A 22995-nucleotide genomic window follows, 5' to 3' on the forward strand; every position below is an offset into this window, starting at 1 on the left:
AAGCCAGTGCTGAAGTGGGGGCAGAAGAATTTCTTCACACGTCCTACATGTGACATTCCTGTTCATACACCCTAGAAATGTTAGTTTTTACGCAACAGGGTGACATTGTGGACTTGAGTTCAGTTTGTCATTCACAGTAACCTCCAGTTCTTTTCTACAGTACTGCTCTATCGTCATCATGCTGCACTCATTGTCCCTGTGATTATTTATTTATGTGGGACAGTCAATAAATCTGGTTGTGGTGTTCAGCAGTGATTGTGCTGCAGCTTCCAGCTGCCTCAAACTGGAGACATATGAGGCAGATCATGACTTGCTCCTACCACTTTACCCTCCAAGTTCCCAGGGAGGGCACTGAACCAGGTCAGAGTTCTTGATCCATGGCAAGCCAAACCAGATCCTTCCCTCCCTTAGCACAGCAATGATATCAGAAGTAGCCAGAACCAAATAAGCCAAAAATAATACTAATAAATAATTACAAAGATAACCCAAAACAGTGGTGAAGATTAATACTGGTATCCTCAATTTCCTGTTGCTCTGTTCTGCTGACTGGTATTTGCTGCAGTAAGAACAGGAACCCAGAAGATGATGCTGACCAAGTTCAGCTACAGTACTTTGAGCAGGAGTGAAGTGACACAAAGCATGTTTTTAAGATTTCTCATTATAGCAACAGAAATGAAATAAGATTGACTCACTTCTACAGTATCTTGAAGCTTGTACCTTACTTTTTAGCAGCAAACACTCTAGTAAAACACTGAACACATCTCCAACAGAGCAAGACTTCCTGTCTTTGAACAAGAAAATCACACACAAATCCAAAGAAAGCTTTATCTCAGTTTGTTGGATGACCAGCAGCAACACTCTGCATAAGAAACACTTAATTCATCCCTTCTTGTGACTCATGATTATTCAACTTAGTTCTTCATGTCCCTTTCAGTTAAAAGGTCTACTAAGAAAAATTGCACTGTGCATGACCCTAAAAGTTCACAAATGGTTGCTAAAACTTTTAAACCCACCCAGCAAGGAGGCCTGCTTTCTGGCACGTCAACATAAGTGATGCAACATATGCTGGTGAAAAGGTGTGTGCAACAGCCTCACTGCTGAGCACCGGCACTATCTCCAGACTTCTCATCATAAGCTTCCTATGGATTCTCCATTTTTTAACATCACACACAATTTCTCTCTCCTCTATCTGAACTGAGCATTGAAACAATGGTTCTTTTGTTTTCTTTCTCTCTTATCTCATTCTAAGTAAATTCTAAGATGCATTTTCAGATCACCAGTCCTCTGTGGAATCAGGTGAAGTGTTGAGGAGAATGTTTTGCTACAGTGCTGAGGTGCAGTTTTTAGGCTTTTCACCACATAAGTCTATAGGGTTATTGCTGTTGCTGCTGTAGAGACAGAAGGGTGAAACAGTCTTACTGTTGCCATCAGTCTTGCAGATGGAGGAAATGTATTTCTGCATCTTAGAGACAAATTTGGAATGTGTGCCTCTCAGGGCACGTATTCAGGTACTGTGTCTGAGACCTTACACTATAACTGTTTTCCCAAAAATGTGTTTTCCTAAATGTAATGAAAACATTTAAACATTTCTTTGCTGCCTTTTTTTTCTGTAAAAGCAAAGAGCTTTTACAGGCAGTGTTTGGTTAAACTCCTGAATAAAAGCATTTGCTCTGAATGTGGAGTTTTCTGTATTTCCAGATTGTCCTGCTGTTTACTTTTCTCCCTTTCCTGAATCAGCTCTGCCCTTACCAACCCTGAGAAATGCTGGCACTTGTACATGGGTGAGATCTTTGCCTTCACTCTGGCTACCACCAGGAGTAATTCATCACCTCCTCTGCTGGCAGGTGATGGCTGCTGTGCTAAGGGGTCTACCAGGATGGGAGGACAGATTGGCAGCAGGACATTATTGTCAGTAAAAAGGTCCCATCATATAGTCTGAAGTGGCCTCTGGCAAAAAGACACCAAAGGGGTCTATTTGGTTCTGTATGGCTAAATATAAGGTAATGTATTTAAAGAAAATTACCTGAACATGGTCTGCCAAGGGCTGAACTGGAACCTCACAGCTGCATTGCAGGGCAGATCCCATGGTGTTAGTGGCTGTATCGGGAGACACAGGCTCTGTGCTGGGGCAGCTGGAGAAGCCACAAAATGCTGTGCATTGCCAGGACAAGACAAACAGTTGTTCTGCTGATGTTAACTGCCAGTGCACTTGTGTCTTGAGTGCTGCATAGAGGTGCAGTCACTGCATCACAGGATGGGTTTAGGGGAGTTAGGGCAGGCCCAGAGAGGCTGGGAGTGGGTTGCATAAGGGAACAGAGAGGCACCGATGAAGTTTACAGAGGCACGAGGTGGCAGAAAAGCTGAATTAAGAACACACACCAAAACTCACAGCACAGGAAAAGGTAGAACTTGTACAACTGTGAAAATTTAGTTAGTTAAATTTAGTCAATTTCCAATGGGTTCTAACAAGCATGTTCTGTGGCAGGTGAGAAACCTCGAGACGTTATGGCCACAAGGGGCTGCGGGGAGTGTGTCCGTGGGCCGAAGGGGAGCGGCTCACACGCCAACAGCTGCTGAACCGTGCGCAGGTGCCGGAAGACCGCGCACCTGCGCCGGGGAGCTGAGCACCTTCAGACGGGGCAAGGCCTAGCCCGGTCGGAGCTTCCACCACCTCAGAGCAGCGCCGGCGGGGCGGAGGCGAGCGGACGAGACGGAGCTCACCGCGCCGGCGGTACCCCGGGGCGGCCCGGCCCGGCCCCCCGTCCCCAGCGCCCGCGGAGCGGGGCCGCGCCGGGCCATGGCGGAGCGGGGCTGCCCCCGTGCCGCGCAGGGGGGACGCGCCGGGGCGGGCAGGCGGTGAGGGCAGCGGGCGGTGAGGGCAGCGGGCGGTGAGGGCAGCGGGCGGTGAGGGCAGCGGGCGGGCAGCCGCGAGGGTCCGGGTCGGTGCCGGGGCTGAGCGGACCGGACTGGCGGCGGCGAGGGGCCTGGACGGGTCACTGCCATCCCTGCCATCATCTCTCCTTAGCACCGTACCCGCACCAGAGGCAGAGGGGCCGCGGGGAAGCCGCACCGTGCCGGGGTCGCTGGAGCGCCGCCGCTGCCTGTACCTGCGCACGGGCCGGGGTGAGCGCGGCCCGCGGGAGCCGCTCCCTCCGTCCTGCGGAGCGCAGCGTCTGGCCCGGCTCCCCCCCGGGCGCTCCTCTGTGGCCGCAGACTCACCTCGGGCTCCCCTCCAGCCTGCTGCCAGATGGTGGAGGTCCTGCTCGCCGCCCTGATCCTGGTCTGCAGCTCCGTGTCCTGTGGCTCGGCGGGAGGATACACCGGCCTCCCCGCCCTGGGGGGCATCTACTACTACCAGTACGGCGGGGCCTACAGCGGCTTCAGCGGAGCGGATGGGGAGCGAGCCCAGCAGCTTGACCAGCGTTTCTACCTACTGAAGCTACCCATTGCGAGGGCAGCGATGGTCGTGGCAGGATGTCTCCTGGTCTTCCCTTGTGTTCTAATTTTGGTTGGTGTTCTGCAGGTCCCGTGGCACTTCCCAGCATGGCTGCTAATTGAATGCATCTTGTACATAGTGATTGCAGTTGGCACAGTGCCTGCTCTGTACTATTTCCTCCATTCTCTGCTGAGCGTTTATAATTCATCAGTGTGCAAAGAGAGAGAGAAGCTTTATCAAAGCAAAGGCTATCAGGGCTTCTGGTGCAGCTTGCATGGGGCAGAGATTGCTGCTGGTCTATTGGGCTGCATGGCTGCCATGGCATACCTGCTCAGTGCAGGCCTAGCTGTCAGAGATTATAGGACAGTTCATGAACAGAAACAGAAGCCACTGCAATTATAAAAACTTTCAAATGATTCCTCCACTCCAGTAATGGTCTTGATTTTTGCCAGTCTCCTTTCTGAGATGAAGCAGTATGCTTTCCTTTCTTCTGGACAGTACAGCCTTAATGCTACAGAACATCCACCAAGCTGGCATAGTTCTAAATATGGTAGAGTCAGGTTATTCCTAACTTGAATTTGCACTATTGAGTTATTAGTGGCTCAAAGCTGATGCAGTGGACTGTCTCTGCTTCACAGGCAGCCCTTCCATCCCACTCTCAGGTGGCCCCTTCAATAGTGAGGCCTTGCTACAAGTACTGCCGCTAAATGCTTCTGTCAATTAACAGCTTTTTGTAGCTGAAACTGTCTTTACAAAAGGCATGTGACTTTGCTAAGAGAAGAGCTCTTAAAAACAAGTGACTGAGGCCCATGATTGTGACAAATATTGCTTCCTTCTAGGTCTCTTGGAATTAACAGACCAGTGTGAACATGACATTTATAAGGTCATGAAAAAATCCTGAAAAAACCTCTCAAACTCAGTCTAACTTGTGATACAGTGCCTTTTCAAATTCCTGGAGAGGGTGCATTTATGTATAAAATGGTCTTTTTATATAACTTGTATATAAGAGTTTTGCTTAAAAAAATGCCCTAGATTGGGATAATCAGACAAAAGCTTTATGAGGTCAAATGGGTGATTGAATATAAAGTATATTGTTTTCAAAATACATTTGCAATGTACAAGTTGGAGAAATGAGATGCTGCTCTTAATTTTTTTTTTTTTTTTTTTTAGAAAAACTTTTATAGGAAATTTTACTGGGAAAAGTAGCACTAGAATCACCAACTCATGTCTCAAAATGAAATGCCACTTCAGAGCAGTGTCCATTGTATGCATTGTTCACATGAGGATGGAACCACCACAGTCTCACAGATAAGTTCTGTCCATATTAAAAAACTAAACATACCAGAAACATGCTTTGCCTTGGACATAGCTCTTCTTTCACTGGCACCAGTGACTAAATCCTCACAATTACCAAAACCATGGAACACTATTAGAACTAGAGACACTAAAGTAAAACAGATGCCAAGTAGGAACACACTACGTGCTCTGGGGTTCGCTTTTTTTTTTTGCCTTTTAACATCAAGTGTCTCAGCACAGGGATTTACGTGGACAGTTCATTGTTGTCCCGTTTCTATTAACATTTCTGTATTTCCTCTTGTTGCAGCTACTTCTAGAGCTGTACAGTGCTATTGAGAGCAAGTTCACAGGGCAGCATTCCTCTAGCAGGAAACAGAAAGCTGCCTTAATAACTGGTAAGCCTAATTCTACCCTCACAGTGTTCTGAAAGAAGTTTTTGTGTGGAAGGCTGATGAGTGAAGTAGCACATAGAGCTCAGTGAATAACCTGCAGCACAGCTGCTGCTAGACACAGCTACCTTTGAATGGGATATTGCAGAGATTTTTTTCCAGCACAGTAACAGAATCAGAATAAGCTGTTAGATGAAAGTAAAAATCTTTATTGCTAAGTCAGCTGAAAATTCAATGCAAAAATACTCTTCCTTCATGAACCTCTCTATACATCTGAATAAAGAATCAGTGGACTAGTGTTTTCCAACAATCACGTTATTTGCCTTTCCAAAGCAGTACATAGGCCACAGTGCTGAGGGCACATTCATTGGACAACCTACTCCCATACACAGTAAAAACAGGGATCGTTATAGGTGCATGCTAGAGTGGGATACAGAAAATACTCTCCTTTTTAAAAACAAAAAAAGCATGAAAAAGGATTATTTAGTAAACAGTTGGTACACTGCAATATTTAACATGCGCCAGATCATATTAATAATTTTAAAAAGGTAACATTTTAAAATGTGAAAAAAGAGGAAAAATACAGTTGAGTCTTTAGAGAGCAATAGTACAGCAGACAATGATTGCACAAGACCAAAGAGGTGATCTGCCTGAAGAAAGGCCTTTGGCAAGTGACACAAAAGCCACCAGCATCTATCTGGAAGGAGTGCAGAAACCCCACAGGTCCAAAGCCTTAGGTGTGGCTGAAGGTCCTGTGTACTACAGGAAAGATTTCAGACTTCACAGCAGCTTGTCCCTGAAAGAGGAAAATACTTCCTCCTTCTTCTAACAGGATGTTACCCTCCCATCTAACTGAAGATTGCAGTCTGGTATGAACAGTCTGTGATGCTGCCTCCACTGGGCCTGTTCCTTGTTCTGGGGGCAACTTGGAGGCTCTTACCTTTAACACCTAGGCCCCCACTACCCACCACTCAGTATAACCTTTATGGGTTCCTTTTACAGAAGCCTTTCTGGACAGGACAGGACAGGACAAGACAGAGCAGTGCCTTCACAGTACCTGTCTCAGCAAGCATGCTTATCAGCAGAGCCAAAATTACTGAAGAGATGGACCAGCAACCTCCTCAGCATCACTTGGCTGTGGCTGCGTGCAGTGTGGGAGGGCTTGCATTGCTCAGCAGGGACAAAATAGCCAGTGGACCTCAAGGTGAGAACCCCTCTCTAACAGCAAGTCTGCAAATGAGTGGGACATTCTCAGTGATGTGGTTATTTGATGATCACATAGTATCTCTGCAAACTCCAAAAACAAAAATCAGGGAAGGGACTGGAGAACAGGAAGGTAACTGGGAAGACACTTTCTATACCCTGCTCTGAGTCCTTCAGTAGACTGCCCATTCATACCTGTTCTACCTACAGCAGTGCTCCTTGGGAGCTTGAAATCTAAGGTACTGTTAATAAATAAAGTAGGGGAGACACACAGGGAGGAAGGAAAACAAAAGGTAGTGGAGGGAAGCACTCTGTTCTGTGCGTTGTCCTCACCAGACAGATGAAGATAACCCAGCCACACCACTGACTGACCAATGTCAGAAAAAACCCCATTTCTTTGGATGACAGTGACCTTGAAGTGTGTCTCAGCAGTTGGAATCTTGTGTTAGAAAATCCAAGACATTTGCATGAAAAAATTATGCCAGTGTCTTTGCTGACACCCAAAACTGGCCTAGGAAAAAGCAGCGCTTTTTGTGATGAACAGGCACTATTTTTAATGCATGAAAAAGATTTTGGATGACTGGAGAAAAAGCATCACAATGCTGTGGCTGAAATGGAAAAGGAAAAGCTTAATCCTTGGAAGAAGCACATGGAAAATACCCAAAAGCTGCTTGAGGACACCAGCGCTTGTCTTAGTCAAACAGAGAAACACTATTTGGAACACCTAAAGTCAACTCAGCCTGTGCTTCCCAGAGTCCACAATACCAGCTTCACAGAAATCTGTGGATTCTGCCTGGAATGTAAGAAAGATAACAATCCATGTCTTCCATGACAGTTCACACCCATAGAAAATAGGAGCTGGCTGTATTTAAACTCCCTTTTTGCTTCAAAACCAGAAACAGCACTGGAGAAAAAGTCCAAGTAGGAATTCTTTCTGTTCCATTCTGCCACTACCTCTAAGAGGTACAGTTCAGAAATCTGCATGCTCTATTGCAGAGCTGTGTTTTCCTTATTCCTTTAACACTGAGCTAGGTAGAGCTGTTCATTACTAACTCCTTGTGGCAATTCTGCATGCAATACTACTGATTCAGACTGGCAAGGATACACTGGACTTTCCATATCAGTGCAAGAAATAGAGACCTGATTTGCATTCATACGTGCCACTCAGAGTGCAGGGCTTGTCAGAGTCTTACTCAGAAATAAGGGTTTCTGCATCAGTCCCATACTGAATGGAGGCTGTTCCACAGCCCTTTCAGATATCAGAAACTGTGAGGCTAGGCACAGATACTTGGTAAAATTATCACCAGTAACAGAATCAAAAGTTGCAGTTGAATACATTGCAGACGAACCTCTCCTGCATACTTATATGATGATAACATGAAAGAGTTTTGGGGTTTAGCATTTGAATCTTTTCTGCTTTTTCCTCTGCCTAAAGGATTCAAGTGCTGTTGTTTCTGTGACTTTAAGAACTAGCTTCAACCTCCAGTTCCAAATGAAATAAGCATTTAAACAACCAAAAATTGTGAGAGTTTAAACTTTGCAAAAAGTTGGGTTGTTTCATGATTACACTGCAATTAGCACAAAGTATATCCTAAAATGTTGCTCTTTGTGCATGATAGAAATACCTTTTTTTCCTAGTGAGAAGAAATTCAAGGTGCTCTGAAATCTCAGTAAAACTCCATTAGATTTTGTCAAAAGATCTATATTGACAGAATTCCACAAATAGTCTGCACAGTATTTCCTTCTGAGCAAGGCCCAAATTTGATCCAAAAACAGACAACTCAAGCCCCTCAGATCTCTTCAGAAGAAACATTTATGTTTTCTTCATAAATATATAATTAATGAAGAAAAAGGCACTAGCCCACATCACAGTCAGGATTATTGCACCACTGACATGACAAGGACAGCTGCTATCCAGCTCTGTCAGGAAGGAAGGCAGATCTGCATGCTACAGAGGCAGTGACCTCCACAACCCTTATACAAGATGACAACATGGGCAGCCAACTTACACCCTGCACCAAAAATCCTAATAGAAATACAAGGCATCTGAGTGCAGACTAGCCAGTTCATCATTAGTGGGACTGTTTTAAACATCTTTTTCAGTGCTGATAAAAATGTGAATAAGATGAAAAGTTTAATTTTTGCTTTTGTGCTGAAGGCTTAGGAACAAGTACACTTTCACCTTGTTTGTGGCGAAATTGGGCACATACCATGAAATGCTGGTTGCTGTGTATTTGGAATATGACTCCTGCTTCTAGAGGCAAGCAAAGATGCTGTAGCTGACAATGCAGAGGTTTATGTTGATGGAAAAGAGCACTGCATGCTTCTGCCAGTCTTAGAGCAGCACACCATTGTTTACAGCTTGGCTCTTCTGACTGACCACCGAGACAAGCACAAGCTCCTGGCTTTATCCCATGTCTTCTGTAGAGGAAGCCTCTACTGTGAAGCATCCATGATGAAGGTGGCCAAGCTGCTGCTGAGGTGGGTCTGTGCTCTGCAGCTAGAGCCACTAGATCTACACATTGCCTTATTCAACCAGTCCTCATCTTTCCTATGCTCCATATAAAATGCATCGGTTGGCACCTGCTTATCACTCAGCTATGTGTTTTCTCATCCTGCACAGAATGATCCCACCATAACCTTCACTCTCCCCTACACCAGTGCTCATCAGAACACTGGTACCCTGAGTCCTCCACTATCCTAAGAACATTAATTGGGAAAAGTCCACAGCATATCTGCTGTGGAGTGCTTTCTCCCCTAAACCTAAATAATAAAGTGCTGGGCTGAAAGGGAAAAGAACAGCTTAAGTGCAATAAATAAAAGTGCTTGCAATTAATATAGGAAACCATTCTCAGGTCAGCTTCATTGCAACTGTCTGTATTCTTTCAAGGAATAACAAAGTCAGGTGCTGGGGGGGGGAGGGTGGGACACTGCATCAGAAATGTTCACAGGACTCTAAACACTGAGCATTTCTCTCTCAGCAGCCTCCTCACCCCACACACACATACTCCAGCCCCTTTCCAGCACAGCTGGCAGAATCTCAGGGTTCAAAGACTTACCAGACAGTCCCTAACACAGAGCTCAGCTGCTGATCTGTCTGCTCATAGAACAACTGAGATGCTACAGTGGTTAAGTGGACAGCCTAGACGTTGGCCTTCCTGATTCTTCCTCAACTCCATTAAGGAAGCAGCAGGTGTCTGTACTCCTTGCAGATCCCAGCTCCCTCAGAGGGCATGACAGCCCTTATTAAACAGAGCTTCCTGGGACAGATAATGTGGGAATGGTACTCGTAGGGTTACAGAGCTGTGTCAAACTCCTCTGGCAGGGATGCTGCATGTTCTTCTTTCAGCTCCTGATCTGCTCTGTCCTCCTGGTGCTGCTTCATTTGTTCCTTCACTTCCTCTTCCAGATCAGGTGGCACCACAAATTGATCTTCTGGCTCCATCTGGGATGGAGCAGCAAAATAGCCTGTCTTCTTCTTGGGTGCCTCTGTCGCTACTTCAATGAGGTTGAGGCTCTCCTCCAAGGGCACTATGGAGCCATTGGAAAGCTTCTTTCCATAAAGACAACATGTGGAAAGAGATTTTTGGAGTTCACACTTCTCCTTAACCCCTCTCTGCACAGTGTTGCTGTTTACACTGTTCTGCCTCCGAATGATGAGTACAAGCCCAGAGTCATCCTCTGGCCCTGGAGTAGAAGAGCTGTACTCTGCAGCAGGATGTTGTAATTCCAGACCCTTTCCTTTACAGCAATGGATGTCCACCTCTACCTCCACTTTACTGCCATTTGTCATCACACCTTCCACAGGTTGCTCATCATCACTATCTAGACCATTGTCAGACTGGTTGCTAGAGAAGGTGGCACTGGAATGTTGGCGCTGAAAGATGCTTGAGGGGGGCACAGGATGTAGGCTGCAACGTCGTTCTTGTCGTGGTAGCAAGCTGCCATCGAGACCAACAGCACTGTGTTCATCTGATGCAGTAGAGCCCACCTCACTGCTAACCTCAGAAGCAGACAGTTCACTGCTGAACTCTGAAGCAATTCCACTGCTACATGAAGGTGTTGCTGGTTTGGTGGTGGTAGAACTAAATCCCCCAGGGCCTGTCAGAGTGAGGCCGTGCATCTCACATGTGCAGTTGTCCTCACTGATGTTCAGACATACCACCATTGCACCAACATTGTCTTGGCAACCATAGCTTTGGGCTAAAGTGCAGAGTTTCTTTGCGGCAGCTAGTGGGTCGTGTAGGTGCCGCACAGCTGAGACAGCCTCTGCATAAGAAAGATGTTCCCAGAGAGCTTTGTTCCCTAGAAGTAGCAATTCATCTTGTACAGTCAGTGGAATGGAACTGACATGTGGTTTGGGCAAGATCCAAGGATGCAGGTACGTGCAGCCCAGCATCCGAGTACAGCAAGTCACACCATTGACTTTATTGTCCTGCAGACAAGAGAAATAAGGCAGTAGCATGGGATGTGCTATTACATAATTTAGAAAGCAAACTTTTCCCTGCTCATATGCTGGTTTGGAGCCTCGAGAAATGTCAGTTACACAGCTGCAGCATTGGAGAAAGGGATCTAGGTGCAGGTACTACAGCGCATTCACTATACTCGATGACAAGGTACAATAAATGCCATCACCCATGCTGGCAATAACACACTTTTATCCCACAAGACTTTTTGTTGCACTCTGAAGAATTGTAGCAGACAATTCTGAAATGTGCAGCTAGACTCCCTGCAGTACACTGATCAGAGAATCTCACTGATTAGTCTTATGTGAAACTTATTTTTTTAGCACAAGTGAGACAGTGACTTTTGACTTTCTCAGTGCAAGACAGGTTACCCAGACATTAAACTATTTCTGTGTATTATCTGAACTATTTCCCTCTTTATTAATACATAACTGCATTCTGAAGTGTGGACACTACAACCCGAGGACAAAACAAACAGGTAGGTATCTCAAACTGTTTCTGTAACCAGGATGTATTACCCCTTTCTGCTAGATGGTCCCCTGGCCAGCCCGGCAGTGGTCTCCCATAAAGAGAAGTGTCCACAACCCTCAGCACCTTTTCCAAGTCAGTGTTTTGAGTTTAATTTCAGTGTTCTTAATTTCTGTATCCTCTGGGTGTCAGCACTGCTGCCGCCGCCAAGTATTAAAACCCAGCACATGAGATGCACAGGGAAGTCTCTTATACAGTAATTTCACTTTTCTTTTTCATAATCCATTAATGAGCCAGTTTTTAAACTATTTAACGTCCTACATTAGTCCCATAGTTATTTTCAGTCAGTAGCTGCAGTGCTATGCCTTGAAGAGCTGTAACACAGTGACACATTACGCTTATGAAAAATACTTCTATCTAGCAACTTAATACTTTTTATAAGATCCACTGGTGAGCATACAACTACAGTGACTGGAACTCATTTCTCAAGATCTTTACAGATGTATTTTTCCCACTCTTTGTAACTTCCCTGTTATTTCCAAGTGTTTCGAAAGTTAACCTTTACTGAGTTCTCTAGAAATCATTTTAATACTTTTGCATATTACAAGTCATCCTGTACCCATAGGTCTTAGGCCAAAGTGTTTTAGGAACACTTCTGCAATTTTGGACAGCGAATCAACAAATGAAGCAGAGCAGGAAGCACTAGATCAGAACCTTCATGCCACCCTCTCCCCTGTAATGTTATGCAGACAGCCAAGCTCATGTATTTGTACCGAGCTTTTATGTGAGTGTGGAAGCTGAAGTGGAAAGGGTCCAAACCAACCTCTGTTATAATGGCTTTTTGTTCCTTGACTCTCCTGGCTTCTTCTGAACATTGTTCAAGACTGAAGACTTTGGAGAGAGGCAGTGCTTTTCCACTTCGGCACAGAACAGCTTGGCACGTCCCCACATTGGCCACCGTCAGAGAAAAGTTGCTGGCTGGATCAGCCACCTCATTACGAATGTAGCAAAGGACAGCAGAGGAACCCAGCTTCTGCCCAGCCATGCCCAGCTTTCTGTTGGAGGAGAAAGTGTAGGAGGCTCCAGACTCTACTGACAGGCATTCTGGAGGGCTGCCTCACCCCACCTAACATATTGATATACCTTATGCAAGTCCCACTAGGACCAGCCTGCTCACTGTCCTACCTGTGGGAGACCAAGAAGGTGTTGGACATGAACATGGTGTCAGACTGCTGTACCTCCTCCAGGAGCACATCGGCCATGGTGCACTGCAGCAAACGTGGCAGTTCTTCATTCTTGTCACCATCAAACATGCCATACACAGCCTCCACCCCCTCTGCAAAGCTCCCCAGTGTCAGGGACGACACACACAACCTGTCAGAAAAGCATACAAGCTAAGTTAATATGTCTCAAAAAATTAACTTGTTCTCAAAACTACAGCCATCAGGCACTTTGCTGTGAGTGCCATTCTCATAGGGCAGCAAAGTCACCAGCCCTACATTCACTAGCCTGGGAGATGTGCAGCTGCATTTTATTATTGGAACTCCCAAACCCTACTTGACCACATGCAGGAGAGGGCAACAGGCACAGCTGGCAAGAGAAAAAGCATCTTTGCTGGAAAGGGGAGTCCAAGTGTACCGGGAAAAGTGTGAAAATTGAGGCAAATGTGGAGACATGAGTTACCAAGACTTAGTAAGAGATCCAGAGAGAAAAAGGGATGGATGAGCTCTTGGGCAAAACAGGTCTGCTTGGGTGCTCAGCAGTGCACTCTGCCCAGCATCCTGAGAAGACAGCGTCAGTGTTCAGCAGACCATAATACTCACTTATTTCTTTGGCCTGCCATCTCAGCTACTCCGTGACTCCAGAAGACAGAAGTGAGTGCCGAGTCTGCCGTGAGGGAGGGCTTAGCATCAATCTTCAGTGTGGTAATGTGACTACAGAGAGAACAGAAGTTATGCTTTTCTAGAACCTGCTGAATAGGCCTTAGGACCTTGTCCAGTCTAGTTTTAGACAGCAGTCTGTGGAAAGAACTGCATCAAGGAAAGGAGTTTAAGGTCTAAGTGTTCTGGAGATGTCTGGCTGCTTATGCCAGAGACACCTGGGAAAACCTCACACCAACTGAAAAATTCCTTGCTCTGATGTTTCAGACCCAGACTTTTCCCTTCCCAAAGACAGCAAGTCTCAGCTGCCTCAGGCAGGGAATGTTATACTATCATGCAGTGATAAAGTGCTTTTACTTTACTATCCCATTTCTTCTCCTGGCAAGGGTTACCCTTCCCTGTGCAGGTCACTACTGGGTTGACATGTCAATGGCTCACCTGAAGATATCCAGTGTCTTGTGTTCTAGCACCAGGTTTGTGTTTCCACTCAGATCCAGCTCTTGCAAGGCACCTGGCAGTGCCTCAGGGATTAGGATTTCAGTTAACTCATTGCAGCTCAAATCCACAAACTGCAGTAGCAACAAACAGCATGACAAAGAAAATACTCTTTTGTTGTGTCGTGTCATCAGTTACTCCAGTGCTCCTTATAAACGTCATACAACCCTGCTACTTATTGTATCTCACACACAGGTTATGGAAATGGATCTGACTTGGCAGAAGAAGAATGATTTATAAGCAACCTGCAATAGCCATGACTCCAATACTGAAAGACTAGGTCACACCAAAGATAAAGGAAAGCCTCTATATGCAAACCTGCTGCCCACTGTCTCAAATGCAAGAAACCAGAAATGTCAGAGACAGGGGGTAAAGGTGAATGAGATGATCTTTTATCAACTCAGAAGGTGAGAGATTGAGAATGCATATTCTGTGGCCTCTTCTTGGGTTGATCAAGCAAAGTCATAGAACCACAGAATGGTCTGTGCTCAAAGAGACCTTAGAGCTCATTTTTTTCAACACATCTGCCATGGGCAGGGACACCTTCCACTACAAGAGGTTGCTCCAAGACCTGTCCAACCTGGCCTTGGAACTTCCAGGGATGGAGCAGCCATAGCTTCTCTGGACAACCTGTGCCAGGGCCTCCCCACCCTCACAGGGAAGAGTTTCTTCCTAATATCCAATCTACACCAACTCTTGTTCACTTTAAAGCCATTCACCCTTCTGCTGTCACTCTGTGCCTTTGTCCAAAGTCCCTCTCAAGCTCTATTTTAGTCACTTTAGGTAATGCAAGGTTGCAATAAGGTCACTCCAGACCCTTTTCTTCTCCAAGCAGAACAACCCCAAACCACTCAGCCCATTGCCACAGCAGAGGTGCTCCAGCCTTCTGATCATCTTCATGGACTCCTCTGGGCGCACTCCAACAGGTCTAAAGTCCTTCTTGTGCTGAGGACTCAAGAGCTGGGTGCAGCCCTCCAGTTGGGATCTCATCTGAGTGGGACAGGGGGGCAGAATCCCCTCCTTACCTGCTGTCCATGGCACTGGGGATGAGCCCAGGATGAGTGGGGGTGGTTTCTGGGTGCCAGCGCATATGGCTGGGGCATGTCCAGCCTCTCATCCAGCAGCATCCCCAAGCCCTTCTCAGCAGGGCTGCCCTCAACCATTCATCCCTCAGTCTGGATTGATACCAGGGGCAGCCCTGACCCAGGTACAGCACCCTGCACTTGGTCTTGCTGGGACCTCCTGCTCTCTCCTAGCAGTTACTCATTCTATAGCCCAAACTTTACTCAGATATCTCTTTATCTTCTCCATACAAATACCTGAATACGGGGCAAATGCAGGACTTCTGGAAAAATGCTGATTTCATTAGAGTGTGCAATAAGTGTATGAAGTAGCTTGCAGTTTGCAACCGTTGTAGGAATTGTTTTCAGTTTGTTTCCACTCAGATTCAGTTCTTCCAAGTGCTCCAGCTTACTAAGTTTGCTGAAAGGGAAACAAAAAGATACCGTATCTTACAGACATGAACTTGTCACTTTCTGAAGTTGCAGATGAGGTATCCATAGACACTGCCCTTTATGAGCTACTTTTCTGATTTACTGATAGGAGACCCAAAGTCCTAAGAGATGCTTTAGTAAGATGCCTGGCTTGGATTTGTACAACAGACAGACCCTTCACCATCAGTGCTGAAGTTGCAGAGAAATATCATCCCGTCCCCACACACATGCAACACAAGTTAATCCCTTGGTCCCCCTGGATGCCACTTCAACTAGGACAGGAAAACCTACAACCAACACTACCCTGTGCCAATTTCCCTTAACACACTTCTCCTCCCTCAGTGTTTAGAAATGTCAGGTTTTTGTCTTCAAGCCACAGGGAGAGCATTTCACTCTACTTTGACTCATGTACAATCATGGGGAGGTGGCAGCTTCCTCCCAGGAAGCACTGCCTTGCCCAACAGCCTTACTGACTTACCTTGCAGGGAAAGTCTGCAGGTTGTTGTTTGCCAGATGCAGGATCCGTAGGTTTGGGTGTCCCACCAAGACAGGGATGCACTGATCTGTGAGGTTGTTATTAGTCAAGTATAGCAGCTGCAGCATGCTCAAACTCTCCTCCCCCGGACATGTGGTGGGCAAGGACTCCAGGCTGTTTGCAGAAGCATTCAGGTACCTGAGGCTAATCACAGCAAGTGCAAGAATCAGACTTCACATCATTCAAACCACTCCATTAACAAGGAAAAGGAGCTGTACAAATGCCAGTGTAGACAGCAATATCAGACAGGAGGCCAGACAATACTGTAACATCCCTACCCACATTAAGATTTGTGAATCTACTAATGTCTAACTAGCTATATGCACTGTGGATGCACACAGCATTTTTACAGTAAACAGTGAGTACTGAAAAGCCCATGGGTAATACTGGAAGCAGACAACATAAAACTTTACTTAAAGAAGGGCTTCTTTAAAGAAGGGCTAACTCCTGTTGATACAGTTAGGAGAGACTGGTCATTTGTAAAGGGTCTCTCTTATTGTTCTCAAATGACCTGAATCTGACTGGCTTCTTTTCTTTGCACTTAAACTTATGACTACTTTTAAAGACAAAGTTCTTCAGGCAGCTTCTGTTTTCCTGTAATTATACAGTAACATGGACTGATTCCTTCAAATCAGCTTGATGGCTTCCCTTTTGGCACCTGAATAACCTCCTCATAAAGGGCACACCTTGTTATCTCTTACGCAAATGGCACCTTGAAGGACAGTCACACAGGTGCTACTTTCAAAAGATGTTTGATACTGACACTCACTTCAGAGCTTTGACAAAGAGTGTCTCTGGGAGTTTAGCCAACAGATTGTGCTGAAGGTCCAGCACCTCCAGTGGAATGTGTTCTAGAAGAGGTGGAAGGCTTTGCAGACGATTGTGCCCCACCATCAACTTCCGAAGACTCAAGCTTCTGAGGATCCTAGAAAGACACAGGGTTTTCTATTTAACTTGGTTCATTCCTCTTGACATTCACAGAGTGGGAAAGGTAGTATTTAATCCACTTAATTTGCTTGTACAGCAGGGAAAAATTAAAATACACCGATCCATAAAATGTAAACAATTACAAAGCAGAACAACACACAGGGTAAGATGATTCAAGTCTCTCTGCTTGAATGCACATCTACATTTCCCTCTACACTACTAATGTTTGGTATCTTGTGATTCAAGTTGGTGTGCATGTGCCCAGCATTCTCTCAGGCAGACAAAGAAAGAAGTCACAAAGGAAGGCTTTAAATGCCTGTTGTCACTTGTAGGTAGAAAGAAGTGCTTCCACAGCGCAGACATAAATTCAGAGTTCTAACTAGTAGCTTAGCACTCCTGTGTTATTTCTGAGGCAGCAAATTATTCTTTGCATAATATACTTAAAATTTGGTCACTTTAATCCACTGGATTGGCTAAAGTTATCTTCTAAGTTCTCATTATCACATCCTTCGTATGTCCTTTTCTTGCTTTTGATGTATATAGTTTTTCTGGGACAATCACTGGAATGTCACTGCTGATCACCTCCTATGTCTCTTGCTTCAACTTCTCCAACCATGTTCCACATTTCTTCTCTGTTAACTACTTCTCCATTCAATTTTAGTACAAATTACCCCAGGCACTGTGTCATTCATCAAATCACACCCCCACCAAACACCCTTATTAGGCTGAGAATGTTTATGCTTTGCTTCTTCCTAGGATAAATAACTGCAAAATAGTATTAGTTCTTGGCTCTCATTCACTGCATTTCTCCAGAAACTGAAAGGGAAGTAGGGAGAAAGGAGCTGGCTGATGGTGCACTGTGAAAGCTGCATTTCAGATCAGCTGAATTGTCCCTTTGTGATAACTCCCTGTCAGAGGTAACAGATGAAATTTCTGTGGCATGATGCAAAATGTATTAGGGTCTCACCTATGACCTATGTTCACAGACAGTATGATAACACATATAAGTCACAGCAGCATGTTCTATGTCAGGTGCAAATAGCTGCAGTAGCAGCCGAAAGCACAGGACAGAATTACCTAGCCCCTACTGTTCAAAAGGCTGACCTAGAAACTGGTTCTTTCTGACATTTGAATACAGACCATTTTTGATGCTACATAGACAAAGTAAGTGAGAGTAAATATCTCAACGTAACAAGGAATTAAGCAACAGGAATAGCACTGCTGTTCTCTTCCCAGACAGCCCATTGTAGAAGAAAGCTCAGCTCTGTTTACAAAGGTTTATCTGACCTCGATGGAAGCTCCAAGAGTAGGTTGTAGCTCACATCCAAAACTTCCAGTTTCTTTGCTTCACAGGCCCAGTCTGGGACACACTGTAGTTGATTGCTGAGAAAAGCAAGTGGGAAAAGCTAGAAACCAGCACTCCATATGGAAAAGACTGAATGCTGCATGATTTTAGTGACAGCCAAACCAAAAGCAACAGGCAAAAAATGAACAGTATCTGAGTTAGTCATGGATAATGCAAACTGAACTGGTTCGTGACTTGGCAGGGCATCCTATCTTACAAGTCTCACAATGCTGCTCCAAGGGCAGATGTAGGCAATGAAATCAACAGCAGAGATCACTGGGAGCTACTCTAAATATTTGATCCACGGATCCCCCCCATTCAGTTCAGTAAGCTGCCACAAGTTCAGTGGTCCCTGCTTGGCTTTTTTTTTTCCCTGATCACAGCCTACAGCTGAAGGACAGCAAAGTCACCTGAAAAGGTCACACTGGTTCAGAAGGGCTTCTGGTCTGGGACACTTTCATCATTGTTTAGTGCTGGGCTTTGAAGTTCTATTGTGTTTAATTGCTCTCAAGATGTCCAGATACTTGCTTTAAATTCTGTTGTGTATTATCACTTACTGAGAGAGTTCTAGACATGTCAGTAGACCAGGAACCGGATAAATATTGACAGCTGTCAGACCTGATGAAGTAAAGCAAGTAAGTATGATTGCAGAGCTTCAGAGAGAAAACAGCACAGAGCTGCAACTTAGTTATCAAATGAGACTCACAAACTTTCTCTATAGAGACTCAAGGTCCCCATTGATACTTCCCACCACAGAGTTCAGACTTCATACATCTGCTATATGCACACTACAGTGTCTCACTATCCATTTTTCCATCTGTCATGTGGAGCACCAGAACAAGAGAGAACGGTACTTTACTTTGTGAGCTGCCAAACAGATCTCAATGGGACATGAATTCCTGGGACATAAGACCACAACCTCCACACTGTTACACAGCCTGTGTACACCCATGCATATGCGATCCGTAGGAGCTAACCTCAGAGGACCCATCGCATACGGTTTCACCACAATAACATCAACATAGGTATTTTTTTAATGCATGAGAGAGGGCAAACGGCTGTTTTCCTTTGCTCCCAGGGCTTAAAGGGAAAAGGCAGGTGAAGAAGACAAAGAGACATACAGTTGCTGTTGGCATACAGGGCCCGAAGGGAGAAGCCGCTCAGTGTCAGCTCTCTCAGCTTATTTCGCTCGCAGTGCAGCTGCTCCAGGCTGACCAAGGAGCTCAGATCCAGATCTGTCATCTGATTGTCTCGTAAATCCATGTAAGCCACAGATTTGTTCCCCTCCAGAGTGTCAGCTGCTGCTCTCTTCAGGTTGTTCAGCCTAAACATTCAGAGATGAGTTAAAAAGTCAGAAAATAGGACACTGGACATCGGTAGGAGAGAAGAAAGAAGAGGAAAGGAAGAATTCTGGTGAAGGCTAACACCAAAGGTGAGCACAGTGAATGAAATGTGTGACAAGCAATGGTGAATTTCAGGCAGTAAATACAAACAAAAACATTTCCTTTGTCTACACTGCTACACGTAATCATTTTAATGATTCCCATATTCTTAAGAGATTCTGAAAAAAGATCCAGTCTAGAAAACAGAAACTTGGTCAAGGGGCAGCTACTCTGCATGGACACAGGAAGCTAATGCAGAGAACAGATACTAGACTGCCTTGCCACACACAAAAAGATCTTTGTCCCTTTCTGAGAGATGTGCAGTTGGCAGCCTGGAGAATCAGGATCACAACTCTAGGGCAGTGAGGCAAAGAAAGGAAGAAGAGATCAAGGTTTTGGTACCTTGAGCTACCAAAGCTTAAGATAACAGCAAATCACAGGAGGAAACTAGAGGGCTGGGTCACATTCAGCATCTGGCACTGCTCAATTAAGCTTGCTCTTCCAAGTGGATTCTGCACACCCTCAGAAACAGAACTCCATAAAAGCTAAAGAATCAGTAAGAGAAAAAACTGAACCTAGTTTATTGCAAAACATACCAGAAGTTGCACAGATCCTCTGCTGTAAATGGAAAGTACCAATCTGTTTTATAGACACCTGCCAGTTTCACCCCTTACCTCAGGTCCACACTTTTGATGTGACCCATACGGTTCAGCACTGTCAGGTCCAGGGTCTCCAACAAGTTCCCTGCCAGGGCTAGTTTGTCTAAGGTGACAAGTTTCTCACAAATTGCTGGCAGTTCACAGAAGTTATTGAAGGAAAGCCCAAGACAGCTGAGCTGCTGCAGGTTTCCCATCTCTTCTGGTAAGGATGTGAGGAAATTGCCATCAAGCCAGAAGGTCTGGAGACTGCAAAAGTGAAAAAGAGAAAGAAAATAATTCTGCAAAGAGTAGTGAACATCATATTTCATATTTTCAGTGAATTTTCTCATATAGTTAGCTGGTCTCAATGTGGTTATTTTTAAAGGTACCTAACAGCTAATTTTATTCTTACACACATAAAGTTACTGAAGTACTTTTATCACACGCGTAATAGACTTGGAACTTCCAGTTGTGCCAAAGATTGTTAACACAAGCAAAATAGAAACCAGTTGTAACATACATTGTAAATGACAGGTATTTACTTAATTACTTGATTTTCTACAAATGGCACAGTTTAATCATACTTCCTACCACACTAATGCACTAGCAGAAGATTTTACACTCTAGTTGTCCATTCCAAAACACACTCGGAAAAGAATAAGGTAGCTTTCTGTTGTATGATGAATTGTTTCAAAGGCTGTATGGCTTTTGAGACCCAGATACCAAATATACAATTCCCTTATTATGATTATGTTCCAACAGAGACCTTTCTGTGTTTAGTGGTGGCAGAAATTAAATCTGAGGCCATAAAAAGTTCTTATGAATAAGGGCTCAAGGAGTCATCAAGATAACTGGACCCATAACTAAACTGTAAACCTCCGGGAAGTGGAAGCCAATATGTAACTTTTTCCTCACAGTTTGCATATGGCTAAAAGATCATTCTGGAAATTACTTGCTCACATCCAGTGTGGCTGCAGACACTCCTTTTTTAAAGATACAAGTTGGAAGAAAAGCAGGCCACAATAAATAAACAGTTCAATATTGATGTTTATCTATATGAACATTTAGATAAACACCTATTGATATTTATCTAAGTGTACTAACAGTCTTGCAATTAAATTTACCTAAGCTTAAGCTCTTATGCATTTGGGGCAGCTGCTGGGGAAAATGGACAAGGCTCCAGCAAACACTTCAAGACAAAATTTTCAGAGGAGATTGCTCAAGTAGTTTCATGTTAAAATCCCCTAACACAAAAGCAGCCAATTCTGTAGAACACAATCAAACATACCAGTGCTGACAAAAATCACTAGACCCCTGTGAGAAGTTACCACAGAAAAGCTTTTTACAATAAATTAAAACTTCAATAGAAATTGCATCGATACTGAAAATATTAAATTCAAATAATAAATGCAGAAAGTCAGACAACTCTGAAGCTGCAGAAGAATGCACATAGACTTATTTGAGAAACAATGCAATTGTCTTCAGTGCTTTACCTGCATCAAGTTTCCACATCTTTTCTGCACTAGCAGTTGTGATGTTTTCCTAGTAGTGATTAAGGGATTGCACATCTTAGCTCTTGACCTTCTGCTGAAGTCAAATTAAATATTCAGCCTTCATGGGCAAAACAGGCTGCCCTGTTTTGTTTTTTTTAACACACTTTCAGAAACAGTACCTGCACATCAGTAGTGCTCAGCTGAGGCACCAAGGGTATTTATGATCACAGATTTAAAGAACATACTCACTTCAACAGTTTGCCAATCTGACTTGGCAAGTAATGAAGTCCATTACAGGAAATATTAAGCTCTGTCAGAGTAGAGATCTCACACAGTGATACAGGAAACTCTCCCAGTCTATTATGAGACAAGTTCAGACTCTTCAACTGAGAAAACCTATTAGCAAGAACACTAGTTAATTCACAAACCTACAGGTTTAAAGCAAAAGTACACAAACCAGTCATAAAGAATTCTTAAGTCTTTGTACACTGGTGATACAGTCAGCTAACTCATTACAGGAGTTTTTGCATGAATTTGGTTTAAGTCATTGATATTCTTCTCAACTGTCATGCTGAAAATGATCAAACACCATAGGTTTACTGCAGGAACTGATAACAGCTTTCTAAACTAACTTGACACGCTTTGTCGTAGTGACTGCTACCAAGATTAAGGTGACTAAAGAATTAACTACAGTAAGAGTCTACAATTACGTAGCTAGGGAAAAGAGGAGCTGAAAACATTCACTAGGACTATTCTGAGAATAAAACAGAAAGCCAAGCCAAGCTGTAAAAGGGAAAACTAGGAAAGCACTTACTTCATGCTGGGAAAACCCAAGACCTGCACCCAGAAGTCCTTGAACAAGATGGCACAACTACAGTGCTCAGCAGACTGCATGGCACGCACTGCCCCGAGCGCAGACAGCCCCACAGCCACTACAGTCCCACCGGTGCTTGGGAAATGGTTACCTGTTTCTAGCTCCTTCAATCACTATGCTAGGTCCAAAGACAGAGAAGGAACTTAGTGTGTGGCTGGGGTAACATACAGCAGGGTTCTCCTCCAAGACTTCCTGCCTCTTTCTAAAGGAGGCAAAAGTATTGTTCCCCATGTAAATCATCTTCATCCCGAACTGGAACCACCAAAAATTAATTCAGTGGGGAAATTAATATCTCACTTCAATAAGATAACTGCAAATTTCACGTACCCGAGACCTACTTCTTGGAAACATGCAGTTATTAATCTGCCTCCCCTACCTGACTTTTCCTGGGCATGTAGCTCTTGGCAAGTAGCTCTTATTTTGAAGCAAACGTTTTAGTATCAGTAACAAAACAAGGTTAATTAGCTTGAGGGAGACTATTACTTCTAGCTTAAGATGTCTTGAAATATAAGACTGAAAGGTTTTGGAGTTGTTTTCTTCTTTATAGTGACCTTTTTTTGGATTCAAAATACTTGTAACGATCTGTGTAGGAACTGTGCATATTTCTCCATTTTGCTTTATAACCTTGGGGGGTGTTGTTCTTTTGAAAGAGGGAGCATAGCTGAAACTTGGACA

General features: G+C 44.4%; 3 protein-coding genes across 8 annotated transcripts in view; 1 reads left to right on the forward strand and 2 right to left on the reverse strand.

Annotated features, from left to right (window-relative positions):
* Nucleotides 1-3344, reverse strand: part of TAT (tyrosine aminotransferase) — a 17963-nt gene extending 14619 nt beyond the window's left edge. The window contains exon 1 of the mRNA XM_041484831.1: nt 3220-3344. The gene's annotated coding sequence lies outside the window, so the exon portion shown is untranslated. The remainder of the gene's footprint in view (nt 1-3219) is intronic.
* Nucleotides 2487-5201, forward strand: MARVELD3 (MARVEL domain containing 3). Of its 2 annotated transcripts, XM_041484870.1 has the most exons (4): nt 2487-2856; nt 3026-3123; nt 3237-3508; nt 5040-5201. In XM_041484870.1, exons 1-4 carry the CDS (start codon nt 2798-2800, stop codon nt 5157-5159), a joined length of 549 nt encoding a protein of 182 aa, XP_041340804.1. In that variant the 5' UTR covers nt 2487-2797; the 3' UTR covers nt 5160-5201. The 2 variants fall into 2 exon arrangements, with proteins under 2 accessions (XP_041340804.1, XP_041340797.1); XM_041484863.1 differs by lacking the exon at nt 5040-5201 and having other exon boundaries at nt 3237-4786.
* A 108-nt stretch (nt 5202-5309) lies between these two features.
* Nucleotides 5310-22995, reverse strand: part of PHLPP2 (PH domain and leucine rich repeat protein phosphatase 2) — a 36573-nt gene continuing 18887 nt past the window's right edge. For 2 of the 5 annotated variants that reach the window (XM_041484735.1, XM_041484752.1), the window contains 13 exons: nt 21696-21842; nt 19990-20220; nt 19055-19257; nt 18491-18551; nt 17876-17971; nt 16431-16586; nt 15605-15805; nt 14953-15115; nt 13577-13707; nt 13082-13192; nt 12444-12632; nt 12082-12313; nt 5310-10759 (listed from right to left, as the gene is read on the reverse strand). In XM_041484735.1, coding sequence (XP_041340669.1) covers nt 9620-10759; nt 12082-12313; nt 12444-12632; nt 13082-13192; nt 13577-13707; nt 14953-15115; nt 15605-15805; nt 16431-16586; nt 17876-17971; nt 18491-18551; nt 19055-19257; nt 19990-20220; nt 21696-21842 — 3061 coding nt within the window. In that variant the 3' untranslated portion in view covers nt 5310-9619. Of the gene's footprint in view, nt 10760-12081; nt 12314-12401; nt 12633-13081; nt 13193-13576; nt 13708-14952; nt 15116-15604; nt 15806-16430; nt 16587-17875; nt 17972-18490; nt 18552-19054; nt 19258-19989; nt 20221-21695; nt 21843-22995 lie in introns of those variants that run through there. The other 3 variants (XM_041484744.1, XM_041484762.1, XM_041484771.1) reach the window with 3 other exon arrangements.

Source organism: Pyrgilauda ruficollis, unplaced genomic scaffold (genome assembly GCF_017590135.1).
Source record: "Pyrgilauda ruficollis isolate IOZ18807 unplaced genomic scaffold, ASM1759013v1 scaffold117, whole genome shotgun sequence".
Taxonomy (NCBI): Eukaryota; Metazoa; Chordata; class Aves; order Passeriformes; family Passeridae; genus Pyrgilauda; species Pyrgilauda ruficollis.